The sequence below is a fragment of the Pyrus communis genome, chromosome 2 (genome assembly GCF_963583255.1).
Source record: "Pyrus communis chromosome 2, drPyrComm1.1, whole genome shotgun sequence".
NCBI lineage: Eukaryota > Viridiplantae > Streptophyta > Magnoliopsida > Rosales > Rosaceae > Pyrus > Pyrus communis.
Genome location: NC_084804.1, coordinates 17,205,828 through 17,220,572, shown reverse-complemented (window position 1 = coordinate 17,220,572; position 14,745 = coordinate 17,205,828). Strand labels below are relative to the sequence as shown.

The 14,745-nt window shown below is 34.9% G+C and overlaps 2 protein-coding genes across 2 annotated transcripts; both read left to right on the top strand.

Moving 5' to 3' along the window:
- Nucleotides 1-171: 171 nt before the first annotated feature.
- On the top strand, nucleotides 172-3,235 carry LOC137726037 (beta-glucosidase 12-like). The gene is made up of 13 exons (XM_068464894.1): nucleotides 172-404; nucleotides 495-564; nucleotides 679-737; nucleotides 825-900; nucleotides 1,033-1,110; nucleotides 1,195-1,282; nucleotides 1,378-1,633; nucleotides 1,746-1,861; nucleotides 2,014-2,231; nucleotides 2,314-2,345; nucleotides 2,475-2,577; nucleotides 2,678-2,786; nucleotides 2,890-3,235. The coding sequence occupies exons 1-13, from the start codon at nucleotides 237-239 to the stop codon at nucleotides 3,074-3,076; spliced, it is 1,560 nt and encodes a 519-aa protein (XP_068320995.1). The 5' UTR covers nucleotides 172-236; the 3' UTR covers nucleotides 3,077-3,235.
- Nucleotides 3,236-11,044: 7,809 nt separating this feature from the next.
- Nucleotides 11,045-12,720, top strand: LOC137726965 (probable BOI-related E3 ubiquitin-protein ligase 2). Its single transcript, XM_068465911.1, has 2 exons — nucleotides 11,045-11,757; nucleotides 11,956-12,720. The coding sequence occupies exons 1-2, from the start codon at nucleotides 11,410-11,412 to the stop codon at nucleotides 12,466-12,468; spliced, it is 861 nt and encodes a 286-aa protein (XP_068322012.1). The 5' UTR covers nucleotides 11,045-11,409; the 3' UTR covers nucleotides 12,469-12,720.
- The last annotated feature ends 2,025 nt before the right edge of the window (nucleotides 12,721-14,745 follow it).

The window sequence follows — 14,745 nt, the reverse complement described above, 5'->3', positions numbered from 1 at the left end:
TCTTTGAATTTTATCTATTGAGCAAAAAAGACATAAAGACACAATTTCACTAACTTAAAACAGATTTTACGCATAATTGACCGGTTCTAATTGCAATTAAAAGGCCAGAGGCCTCACATTCCTTTTTCTCCAACAGCTTTAATGACATGGACAAGAGTCATGCCCACAGTTCCACTGTATATATAATCAAAGGCCAATTCAGACTCTAGAAAAATGCAAATTAAATTTTAAACGTGATGGCAAAATGCACCCTCCTTTTAGGCCTCTTACTTGTTCTTGGTTGTGCATTGAAAAGTAGTGGAAAATCCGTCAAGGCAAAGAACATTGATGAATCATCTGCCTCGCTCAACCGGAGCAGTTTTCCCAAGGGTTTCGTGTTCGGGACAGCTTCATCGGCTTACCAGGTATACCTCTAATTAAACTGTTTATCTTTTAAGATTCTCATTAGATATGCTTAACCTTAATTAATGTATATTTATGCGTGTGAATTTAAGTATGAAGGTGCTGCAAATGAAGGTGGTAGAGGACCAAGTATATGGGATACATACATGCACAATCATCCAGGTCTCTCTTCTGTTCTATTAATTCATGTCTGATCAATTTGTAACAAAACCATCACTTAATTCAAAATAAAACTGAAAAGGGACATTTTTTGCATGTTTTTATGAAAAAAATCAGAACGGATAACTGACCGTAGCACTGGAGATGTGGCCGTTGATGAATATCATCTCTATAAGGTACAAGAACATATATGCTTTCTTCTAAATATTATGCCATATATTCTGATTGGATTTTCTAATTAATTAATTAATTTTTTGTTACAGGAAGATGTTCAGATTATGAAAGACATTGGCCTTGATGCTTACAGATTCTCGATCTCATGGTCTAGACTGTTGCCAGGTAATTAGACCATTAATATAATTACTTTTTACAATCAGGAAATTAGGAGATTACATACTTTTATTATTGTAATTGTTGTCTAACTCTTTCTATGAATTATTCATTTGTATTGTTTAATTTGTATTCGATCAGATGGAAAGCTAAGTGGGGGTGTGAACTACGAAGGAATCAAATATTACAAGAACCTTATCAACGAGCTTTTAGCCAATGGTAATGCAGTGCGTCTCCTATGAAAAAACTAATTAGTGTATGTATTTAGTTTTGCTATATATTATTAATTGTTAAAAACTGCAGGTCTAAAGCCCTTTGTCACAATCTTTCATTGGGATTTTCCTCAAGGTTTGGAGGATGACTACGGTGGTTTCTTAAGTCCTAAAGTTGTGTAAGTGAAAATGGTCTATGAATTTTCCAGTGTGTAGGATTAAGTTCCATGTTCTGATTTCATTTTTTCTGATTTTCTTGTATAATATACTACAGGGATGATTTTCAGGACTACGCTGAGCTTTGCTTCAGAGAATTTGGTGACAAAGTTAAGCATTGGATCACGTTGAACGAACCATTAAGCGTAAGCAAGAATGGTTATACAACCGGGAAGTATGCACCAGGCCGATGTTCTGACTGGTTAAAATTAAATTGCCTTGGTGGAGATTCCGGGACTGAGCCATATTTGGTGACACACCACCAACTTCTAGCTCATGCAGCAGCCGTAAAGTTATATAGAGAAAAATATCAGGTCTTGTACTTACAATTTTTGAGTTACCACCGCTAATTATACTTAATTTTAATTTTTGTGTGGTTGTATTCAAATAACAATCAAATGTTGAACATGCATGCATAATGCACAGAAATCACAAAAGGGAGTGATAGGGATAACGTTGAACTCAGATTGGTATGTTCCAGTGACTGAAGAAAGGAACGACAAAGATGCAGCTAAAAGAGCTTTGGATTTTTCATATGGATGGTATGTGTGTGTGTGTGTGTGTGTGTGTGTATTACAGACAGGATATTAGATGGATATTGCAGATTAAGGAATCATTACTAATTTGATTAAACTAATCTCATATATGTGTTTAAGTTAAAAGTAATATTTCAAATCTTCGATTTGATATTTAGGTTTATGGATCCGTTGGTGAAGGGTCACTATCCACACAGCATGCAAGCTCTTGTTGGAAATCGATTGCCGAAGTTCACTAAAGAGCAATCCGCAATGCTAAAAGGTTCTTACGATTTTATTGGACTAAATTACTACTCAGGAACTTATGCAGCTAATGTTCCTCATCAAAATGATGCAAAACCAAACTACAAGACAGACGCTCTCGTTAATCAATCAGGTGAGCAGAAATAACTAACAAGTTTTCTTCTAAATTTGCTCTATATATACTTACAAGGTTTTGGAACATGATGTTGTGGCAGTCGAGTATAATGGCGTTCCTATCGGTCCACTGGTACGTTGCATTTTCCTTTCTATTGGATAAATGGAGATGGGTGATTCGAACTTCGTAACTGGTTCAACATTTGAAAGAGATGTATCATTAGACTAACCTCCTCGTACCGTGTTTTAAATGGTTTGGCAGGGAGCTTCAGACTGGCTCCATGTTTACCCGAGAGGAATTCGAGATTTATTGGTTTACACAAAGCGAAAGTATCAGAATCCACTTATTTACATCACAGAAAATGGTAATTACAGCATCAAATATCAACATGTTCACATTTCTATATTTTTTGGCCATCTCATTTGTTAAACATATTATATAACCTAATCTCTTTCATGTTGTAGGATATGACGACCCCAATGATCCGAACATACCTATTGAGGAATCCCTTGCTGATAAGAAAAGAATCAACTATCTCGATCGCCATATCTATTATATTCATAGAGCGATCGAGTAAGTAGCTAAGTGCATAGCCTAAGGAAAGCATGACTTCTTCTCACTCATTTGAACTATAATTTCACTAATCCGATTGTATTTGATTCGGATTTTTGAGCAGGGATGGTGTTAACGTGATGGGATACTTCATATGGTCATTGTTTGACAACATGGAATGGAATACCGGATACACTGTTAGGTTTGGTATCAACTATATCGACTTTAAAGACGGATTGAAAAGACATCCTAAAGACTCAGCGAATTGGTTAAAGAAGTTTCTTAAAACAGAAAACCATGAGGATTTGTAAACGTAATTAAATTTGGTATCCACCATATCCTGCCGTACTAGTACTATATATTTAATTTCATCTGCGTCCTATTCCTATATGTTCTGCAATGAAAGTGAACAAAGGCTTGAATTTTGCTAATAATAAATGATGGAGATACCAAGCCTGCTACTACCAACCAGTTTGTTACACCTCATTTTGGCCCAGGAAGGCTTGAATTTTGGGCTCCAAAAAGTAGAATTTGACCCGACTCCTGACTTGCAATTGACAATGCAGAGATCCAATACGATTTTATCTACTGTTTCAAAAATCTTCACCTAGCCTAGACGCTAGGTGACTGACCATCGTCCCGATTAATCTTGAGGCGTTTGAAAATTAAGAAAGGGCGCCTAGACCTGCTTAGGCGCTTGCCTAGACCGTCTAGGTCGCAGCTCTCACTACTCACTTAGACAGAAAATAGATAACTTTCATTTCGTATTTTATTTGTATCAATACATTATTCAAGAAACTTGTTGAATACTTAGATGAACAAACATTATATACTTGTTCCCCATGTTTTCATTATGTTCAAATGCTTTATAATCTATATGTTATTCTATTCTGCAGTTTATGTATTCCAGTGAAATTATGTATTTTTTAAGTACAAGCACACACACTTATTTATATGATATATAATAAATTTACTTAACTCTGCCTAATCCACCTAGGCACTAGGCCCTAGTCTACCGCCCAACTAGCACCTAGCGTTTTCTAAAACCTTGATTTTATATAATGTACAAGAAATGATTTTTATACGTCTCTTTTCTTTTAGTGTATCTTTTTTTTTTTTTTGTTTATTTGCATTTCTCGACAGTTAGATGGTGATCATACTAAATATATATATTTACATGAATTATATTTCATAGTTAGATGGCTCAAAAAAAAAAATTTGATAGCTAAATTATAATTATATTAAATATATGTAAGTATTGTAGTCAATTCATTTTTTTTATCTATTCAATTCAAACGAAAAAATTAAACAAGAGCCGATGTGGAAAAGAAATCACTTTTGTAATGTGAAATGAGCTTGGAGGTAATAAGTAGAATAGAACAAGATTACAAAGATAATAAGAAAACCTAGTCTTATCCTTTAGAATAAAATAATCAATTAAATAAATTCCTTGATGGATTAGCCTAAATGTTAAGCGAGAGTGTAGAAAAAATGGGTTAGGATTTGTTCACCGCTAAACAAGAACAGATGAGAATTTCTACGAAATTGTTAGCCGACCAACAACGTTCAAAATAAAAAAAATAAAAAAAAATAGTCAAATTAGTACAGAGGAGAATGTGTAGATAGATAATACGAGTGATTAGATAAAACCAAAAAAAAAACAAAAGATTAATCGATGAAATAGCGTTGATAGCGAAAGTGACACCGGTTAGTGATAGAGACTTGGGTGGTAACACAATTACAACGTACTTAAGACGTTAAATGGATCACACCTGAAGCCAAAAATGTATAGGTCGATCAATATGGACAAGAGAAGAAGTAACATGAAAAGGTCCAAAAGCATTTCGATATATAACAAGAGATATATGATTCATATGATTTGATCAACCCTATATTATTCATTTGGACAAAACCAACATGATATGAAAAAAAAAAAAAAAAAAAAAGGTTTTATGAATTTTTGAGATAAATGATAAACACAACCTCCTTTAGCTTCTCACATATCTGTTTTAATCTTTCATTTGGTTTATGCAATTTAATGACTAGAAATTAAAAAAAAAAAAAGTACGAGAGAAGCTAAAAGAGTGTGTGAAAATCACATCTCATGTTTTAACGTACATAGAGCAGTTGAGTTTTTGCATACATGAACATGGTTACATTGACTATAGTGGACATATTACATTTTATGCCCTCAAGCTCTAAAATCTTTATCTGTAGATTAGATTAGATTCTAGTAGAATATCATGTTAAAGAAAATTAAAAGACTCTTTATATTAGCATAGTGTTGTAAACGAATGTTCTAGTGTTAGAAAAAGTTTAATACAAAATGTTCAAAGATTTTCACTCTCAGCACTTTTTTATTTTTTTAACTTTGTGCCACGCCTAATAATTTTGATCATTAATTTTACTTGTATTGTTCAATTTAACGGCTATGTAACTAAAAGAGGTGTGTACATATGAGGTCAGAAAGGTTGTGTTCAAATGATTCTCTTTATGAAAATGCAAGTGCACAATAGTGTGACAATTCACCATATAATGGTACTATGTTATCGGTCATTCTAACTATTCAACAGTAATTCTCATGAACAAGGACGTCGGCAAAGAAACTATTTAGATTGATTGTTCGATACCATAACACCAAAAAGAAAATACATATTCTTTAGTTTTGTATAAGAGGGGGATAAAGGAGCTAGAGACTTCTTGTTCTTTAAGGTCAAAAGTTCATACAAATTGTTGGCGCAAATTCTCGTTGGGCTTTGGAATCGAGCTCAATTTGATTGAAAAACAAGAAGGAAACATTACACGTCAAAGATTGAAAAAGCAGAGCACCAGACGTGTTGATTTGCTCTAAAATTAATCAATAAAAGCAAAGAAGAAAGAAAAGTAGATAATCATGCTTGGATGCATGCATGCACGCTGACTAATGACAGATACCAAATGAAAACAAAACCATGCAGTCAAATTCTCGAAGATGCACGAGAGAGAGCAGCACCCCAAAAGTCACAATTCGATATAATACGTTTATTTTACTTTTCTCCCCCTTTTTTGCATTGTTTTGTGGTTGAGCAGGTAAAGAGGAGGGTTTTCATTTTTCAAGTTTGAAGAGAGAAAGCATGGGATTGATTGGAAGGGGGGGAGTATGTAGTTGCTTATGAAGAAACTTCACATGAGTTGCGTGTGTGTCGGACTCCAAGGTATAGAAAATGTGAAATCAAACATGACACTATCAGTCTATCACATTTATCAACTCTTTCTCCTTTATGAGGGGAGCAACATGGAAGGAACACTTGGGGAGGCCTTTACCAACAACACAACATGAGAATCTATCTCTATTTAAAACCTATTGATAAAATACAAGTAGACCAATTTACTTGTAAGTTCATGCAAGATCTCTTCTCCCATTAAAGTGTGATTCATTTTTAAAAGCTTTTTTTTTCAATGAAAATGCTAAGACGAGTTACAAGTTACTAATTTTTGATAGTTGATACGCTCCATAATCATTCGCGCATATGTAAGCGGTTGATTCATAAAAGTTATTTTCTCGTAAGATATAAAGTCGTTAAAGAGCACTAAATGAAAAAGATTACTTCTAGATCACACATGTAATTAAGTAAATTTGTTACACTTGTAAAGATTGTGTTTGGAATTTACGAATTTGTTTACGTACAGTTTAATTTCTCAGCATGCAAGGGTTGATCCACATAGGGGCCAAGGTGATCTAGAGACCACGTAGGCTGGGAAGTACATGTGTGTAGATCTTTCGATGACCATTCGAACCTTTTCGTGCTCAGTAAGTGTTTGATGTAATGCCTTCTAGACATATCTCTACAACACCCAGCAAGTTGCATCGATAACACTGGACAGATTCTCTCAATATAACTCGACAAATTGTTTCGGCATACGTTGATATATGTTGACATGTACGCATGGCTTAACTGACGATGAGAAGCCCAATAATTGTTCAACAAAATGCCTTACTGAACAAATTGAAATTCTTGGTGTGTGCCTCACTTGTTTCCATCTAACAAACTTAAACCTTTAACAACGAGACCCTCAATATTCAAATCCTGAATTCACCAGCATGCCCGCATTTTACCTATACTAAATATGATTGTTAAAAGATTGCAGCTCCTGTCATTCATAGCATCACTTTTGAAAGGACTGGCATGGCTCCTTATTACTTTGTATAATTTTATGGAAAATGCCATTAACAAACGCATCATGTAATATTAAATGTCCTTAACACAGTTGATCATCTCACTATGAACTAGGTGTTCGTTGGTTCCAATCTCACCATTATAATATTTCCAAGTCAAGTCTATAAACATCAATCACATGATCTCCATTGTCTTAATATTGATTAATAATTCTACGTACGCGCGTATCCATAGAAAAAATGGCTTGGGAAAGTTGAAAGCTATTAGGTCTTTTTTTTCTAATGGTACAAAAAACATGGCTGCCGCACAAAAGTGGACGGCAAATAAAGATGATACAATAGTTTGTGAATTATATGATGACCTTTAACCTACTCAGGTGAATCTTGACAAAAACCATTAGCCTTGGACCCACATATCAATGGTAATATGCCCATCAAATGATGTTCAGGCGGTCCACATACCACCCCAGGTCTCAGTGGGTCCGCATACCCATTGAAAGTCATAAATTGAGGCATGCAGAGACATGAGGTGGGAGCCTTCCCACCCATAAATCGAACGACCCATTTTTGTGAATAATTATTCAATGTATTTGTTGTGAGAAAACTTAAATATGATTCAGTTAAAATAAAAAATTAAAGTTTAAGTAGGATTGTTATTGTTACTTCATGTTTATTTGTTTCAATGACAGAAAATTCATTAGATTTGAATAAGAAACGTTTACATTAGAGGTCAAAGTATTAAACAATCATTATGCCTCAACACACTCTCATCTATGAAGGCTACCCTCCCTTGAAACAAAAAAAGCTCCTAGATGTGCTGCCTTATTACAAACACGGGAAGTAAAAAGAATTTCTATTAACTTCAATTGCTCTTACCAACAACACATCATGAGAATTTCTATTAGACTTGATTCGCAGGGAAAGTTACCAAAGCCACTAGTCCCCTTGAAAGATCCCCACAAAATCCCTAGCCACTCATCCAAAACCTCCGCTCGCAGTCGTCGTTTGCCATGCTCCATCACAGTTGACCTTGAGTGTCGCACCTAGCAGCTAGGATTAGGTGCCTCAACCTAAATTGGACGCCGCACCTCATCCACCGGCACCTCTTGCCTTCGTTTCGTATCTTCAAACTCTCCCCATTGTTGTTACTTTGTGTGGAGTGACATAACATTTTGGTTAGAATCAATTACTAATTTTTATTTTTAAATACATATCATCTTTTATCAAGATTGTTAGGTCATTTACAAATAAAATCAGTTACAAACTTCTAATCAAAATATTACTAGAACGACACTAGCACAAATATTTAGAGGGCACTAAACTGTGATTTATACATGGGTTATTGTCTGCTTAGTGTCCTGCTAGTTCTATTTTCAATTAAATATTTGTTACAAGTTCTATTTGTGCATGTTTCTCAACGTTTAGTATGTGACAATCATGTCACGATATAGTGTTACTAAATTACATGTTATAACATAAGTCGTTAAAATCAAATTGTACTATAACACAATATGAGGGTGTAAAGGTCAAACTGGAATATTTGTCAACAAAACTATCCCTACATAAGTTTTTCTTAGACATCTTGTAACATACATGCATGTTGATGTAATTAAATTCGCTGGAGTTATAATACTCGTAAAATCACATATATAGTGTACATTTTCAAAATTATCATAAAGATTAAATGGGATTTGGGAATTTATTTCACAAGAAATGGCTTGAAAGTTTGTCAACTTCTGAAGACTTGGGTGGGGGGTTGCTCCCTAATTTGGGGAAAGTGAGAGGGGGCATAGGACATGCAGATGCACCGCGTCGATATCACATTGCCGAAAGCTATAAAACAAATAGAAGCAGTTGGGAAGTTGCAGAAACGACTTTTGCATCCAACACTACACATCACTAGGAGAGAAATCTGCTTTTGGATTTTTGCACAACTTTTTTAATCACAGAAAGACTCAGAGATTCACTCAGATCATCAATAATATATATTAGATAATAAATAAATATATAGATGCCTAGTCAATGAAGTGTGAGATGGGTTCACATGGATTGCACCTATAGATTACAAGGGATCATATGCTTCATGGGTCCTGGAGGGTGATGAGCACATGGGTCCACTGTAAATTTCTGCAGGAAAAAAACAAGAAAAATAAATATAAATTGGAGTTTTTAATTTCCATGAATTTTCGTTGGTTCTTCTGAACCTTTCGATCTTGCTGACAAGTGACATGGTAATTTAACAAAAGGTGAAAGGAAATATCATTTCCTAGGTGTCAGCTCCAAATTTTGAGAATAAAATTAGTAGCAGAAAAGCTTGATATGGCAGTTGACAGAGTTTAGGGTTACAGATATTAATTTGAGTTGAACAAGTTTTCCTTTTTTTTCTCTCTCGTCACTTTCAGTTGGTGGAAAGATTATGAATTGCTTTGATGGTCGATCCCATTCACAATTAATAAAATACTACTAAAAGAAATTGGTGTTATACACGTATTATAATTTTACAAGTCCCATTCTATATGAAGAATTGTGATAATATTCGAGTTTTAAAGCATATTTTTTTGCACTTAAGGTGAATAATTTATTTATTTCAGTTGCGGTGTTTAAAATGAGGATTGAGATATAAGAAGTATGTATCGTAAAAAAGATATGTGTCTCTTAACTAATTTAATTCAAATTATTAAGACGATTACCCTTTCAAATCTTAATGATTCAATGAACCTCTTTATCGTGTGTGAAAAATTATAATGGATATTAGCTGAAACTATTCATTAATCGTATGTGCTCGTCTAGTAATAATCTTGTTTTCATTCCTGGATAGTATTGGATTAATGTGTTTAAGTTAATTAACGCAAGAATTTATCTCTAATCGAGTTGGTGTGCACGTAATATTCGTACCGATTATCTTCCTGTTTCAATAGAAACTTGTTAATTAGGGTTTATATATTAAAGAGACCCATTAATATATTAACTCTCAATAGGTAGTCGTGGACAATTAATTTTTTTCCTTGACTTCTAAGGTAATTGGTAGTTGTGTACTTTTCTTAGCAGCATTAAGCAAACAATACGTCCCAATTACCTGCCGTTTTTTACTACAAAACCCATGCAAAATCAGTTTGATACATCTCCTACTCCTACAATTAGAAGGTTTGACATGCGCATGGAATTGTGAGGATTGGAAAAGAAACTGCAACATAATAATAACAACCTTGTTTAGGGGTGCAACTCGGACGGTTTTGAATAGATCAAATGACTAACTTGATTTTACAAAAATTGAATTTAAATTTGAAAGTATTTCAAACGCATTATGATGGGTTCAATTGAGGCCAAAATATGAAATCAATAACAAACCAATTCCATATCAATACAAACCGTATAAACAGTGATAAACATTTGAAGATATCCTAATCCCATAAACTCAAACAATTGACCAAAAAAAAAAAAAAAATTAACCAACATTTTTGGCGTGGTATAATCCGAATGGATTTGTCTTACCATGCATCGACACAAATCCATCCTACTAAGAAAACGAGTTAGTTGCAAAAGGTTCTCCTACATTTAATCTCGATTAACACCTTAAACAAGAAGATAAGTATTGCCATTAAGTGATTAATACAAATTTCCCAAAAACCCTAATTATGTTTTACCAAATACTTGAGTTAGAATACTTGACAAATTAGCAAGATGACACCTACACTCTGAGTTGTAATGTTCCTCATTAGGTTTACACAGGAGCCCAAAAAAGATACACATATTTATCTTCACAAAACAAGAAAAAGAAAAGGATATTAATTTATTTATTTGACATTTCCAAGATCTTAAAAAAGAAGAGAAATAAAAGGATCCTATTCTGGCTAGTCTCCCCAGCCTTTCCAGATGATCAAACTGACAAATCTCCAATAATTTTCTCCCTCTCACCCACTTGGAATTCAATTCCTATTTTCTTTTTTAATTTAATTTAATTTAGTTTAGTTTAATTTAGTTTAATCTCTCTCTCTCTCTCTCTTTCTCTCTCTCTCTATTAAAAAGCAAACGCCTCTCTGACCCGATAGTTTAGTCACAAATTCTGCATGTGTACGTTGTTGCTTACCGCGTCCCATACATCTCTCTCCTCTCTCCACCATATAAATATAAAAAACAGAGACTTTGAAAAGACACAGCAAACTAGGCATCCTATCTTCTCCTCCTCCTCCTTTTCCAAGTTTCCTGCTACTTTAATTCAATTCAATCCCATTTTTCTATACTCCCCATTCATTTATTTACTATTTTAGGTTTGGTCTCTCCATATATAGATGCTCCCCACTTCTTGCCCACCACCCTTGTGATCATAGGCCCCAGTGAAAAACAAAAACTAGTTTTTGGATGCAAGAACAGGTTGAGGAGAAAGACTGAGAGGTTTGGAGAAAAGGGTTTGTTTCAAAACCTGATCTTTTGGGTTAGTTGGTTTCAAGTTTTGATCTTTTGGGTTGGTTGGTTTTGGTTGATTGAGATATGGCCATTGAGGCTCAGATGTATTCGAAAAATCTTGGGTTTCCATTGTTTGGCTCACAGGATTGGATGGTGGAAAATTGTGGGGGTGGTATTGGTGGGTACAGTCAGTTTAGTTTCAATGTCCAACAGAAACACCAACTTCAACAACAATTTCAGCAGCAACAGCAACAACTACAACTACAAAACCAGCAGCAGATAATGGATCAAAATCTCTGCTTTGAAAACAGTATTCCTGTTCCCACTTTGGAAAGCAACAGCAGCAACATTATGGCCTCCTCCTTTTCTCAAGCATTTGAAGCTCAGGCGGCCGAGCAGAGGCAAGAGATTGATCAGTACATCAGATTACAGGTTAGAATTTAGAATCCAACTTTCATCACAAACTGTGATTTCATAATTCTGGGTTTCATCCCAATTTCAGTAAAAATTGTGATTTTATGACTTGGGTTTAATCCATTTTTCTTGAAATTACTTGTTTTCATGATTTTGGATTATTTTTTCGAACGTATTTTTACTCAATTCCCATGTTTTGTTTTTTGGTAAAAACAGAGTGAGAGATTGAGAATGATGCTGCGAGAGCAGAGAAAGCAGCAACTCGCAATGCTGCTAAAGAAAATAGACTCCAAGACACAAGTACTTTTAAAGCAGAAAGACGAAGAAATCACACAAGCAAACAGAAGACAAATGGAGCTCGAAGATTTTCTCAGAAGATTGGAGGCAGAAAACCAGGCATGGCAAAGAGTGGCACAGGAAAACGAAGCCATGGTCATGACATTAAACAACACACTAGAACAGTACAGGGAGAGGGCCATGTTTTGCCTCGTGAATGGTGGAGAGGATGCAGAGTCCTGCTGTGACAATTACAGAGAAGAAGAAGGAGAGAGTGATGGAGGAGGAGGTGAAAAGATGAAGGCTTGCAGAAGATGTAATTCTGGGAGTTCGTGTGTGCTGTTTCTTCCCTGCAGGCACCTGTGTTCATGCAAAGATTGTGAGGCCGTTCTGGATTACTGCCCGGTTTGTAGAACGCCAAAGAAGGCCAGCATTGAGGCTTTGATTTTCTAGGCTGCTTTTCCGGGAAAATGTAGATAGAAAAAAAGAGGGAGAAAGTGACTGAGAAATGCCTTTAGCAGCATGATGTTATGATTTGGTAATGTGAACAGAACCAATTTCGATGCAAATTGTTTTTTTTTTTTTTTGATTAATTATTCGTTTATTTATTTATTGTCCTTTTGGGGTCTCTGGATTTAGATTTTAGTTTGTACTTTAGATAACCAAAAAAAACAAATTGAACAGAAAAATACAGGACATGGCATCTTTCCCTTTGATGGAGATGGTGTTGCTTTTTGCCTCTTTTTTTTCAATTAATTTTGCTTTTCATATTCTGCCATTGGAAGATTGATTTGATTATTCATATCAGATAATTGTGCCAATTGTTTCTTTTAATTAAACGTTTTAAATTTGGGTTTTGGAAACAAAGTCAATGAGAATTGAAAAACAGCTAAATATGAGCAGGAAACTTTGTGACATTAAAGGAATCGGCTGGCCGCCTGATTAAAATAATTATCACACGTAATCTTATAAAGTCGAATCAGGCTAAAATACATCAAATTAAACCGAATCAGACTAAAATACATCAAATTAAACCGAATCAGACTAAAATACATCAAATTGTATGTTTTCACGAACAGGAAATGATGTTTGTTTTGCTTTCTAGCTTTGGATGTGATGTAAAATTGATCACATTGGAACTATCTAATGGGAAAGCATGTTGTTTTATTGTGAGCGTACAAAAAGTCAAAAGAAAATTGTGGGGAGCTGGAAGTTGTTGGAGTGGGAATTTATTTAGGTCCACATTATCGCATAGCCCTAGTTGGATTAGCCAAGCATAAATATGGTCCATCTCAATTCTCATGCACGTTTTAGTAATGATATTTTCTTTCTTTTACGTTCTCCTCCTTATTGCCATTTTTTCAAGTTCAACCTTCTCCTTTCTTGTGTTCTAAGGTTCGAAAGGTTATACAACATGCCCGTAATCAACAATATTAGCTAAAAAAACACCTTCTATAATATTATCAGTATGACAATATAAGTATACCATTAATATTTAATAAAATAAAGAAATCTTCTTTTTTTACATACAGTGTTCTACGCTGATTTAAATTAAGGATGGAACCGCTAAAGTAATCCATCATTGCATTTTAAATAATTTTCACAATAATATAAACAAATATGTTGATAATCTATATGCTTGTCCATATTAAATATCGTGGCTAGGTCAGGCAACAAGACCTAGGATTTCTAGCCAACACACTCGAATCGGTCAATAGATGTGCCGTCGAATGAAAGAGAGAAGAAAGAAGCTGAGTCAAATTGGTAATTTCGAAACTGGAGGACTCATTAATTAATTACTTGGAAGCAAATGAAGGTTGGATTTTTTGGGATTTGACGAGAAATTGTTGGATACCCGGACCGGACCAATTGGGTTGTTCGGCCCTTGATTTTGTTCACATTCAGCCGGCCCACATCGAATCCCACTCCTTTCTCACATCCCCATGGCCCACCACCGTGAGACCTTCTCAGCGTTGGCAGGAGATTCCGGTGGGAGTGGTGTGGTCCACCTGGTTATCTGGTGTTTCCCATAGCAGCCGTACATCTTTTGATTTAATTTATTAAATATTGTAGATCATGCAGTGGGAAGGCGCAGAGTAGACTAGTAGTGCGATGGGGACCATCTGATCTGCTGACTGACTGATTCAACGCGCGTTGTTGTCCTTCTGGTTTCTTCCTTTGTGTGATCTTTCGCCGAAACTGAAAACGTACGTCTCTCTGTGATTCTCTGCGTGGATGTGGGCCCCCTTCACGATTTTGTGAGGACAATTTAATACAGACCCAGAGATTTCGATCCCCGCTTTTATTGCCCTGTTAATTGCTCTTTTTGTGTGAATTTGTATTTATTTTTGTTTTTTTTCCCTTTTTTTTTTCCTTTTACGACAAAATCGTATATGGTGAATTGGATATTTAATTAAGTTGCTCATTATGTAGTTTAGTTGAACTTTTCCTCCTCTTAGTATAAAAATATCGATCTATTAAAGAAAAAATTCACTTCTTAGAGTTAACCACCATAAGATGACTAAAAGTTCGTTTGGATGCGCTTTTAAAATGACTGAAAGCGTTTTTAGAGGAAATGTTTTTAAGTTCCAAAAGCACTTAAAGTGTTTTCTACCAGAAGCACCAGTTATGTGCTTCTTCCATGAAACACTTTAAGTGTTTTTTTTTTCTTCCAGGATTTACTTGCATTTTTACTAAAGATTAGTTCTAACAATATTTTCACCAAAAGTA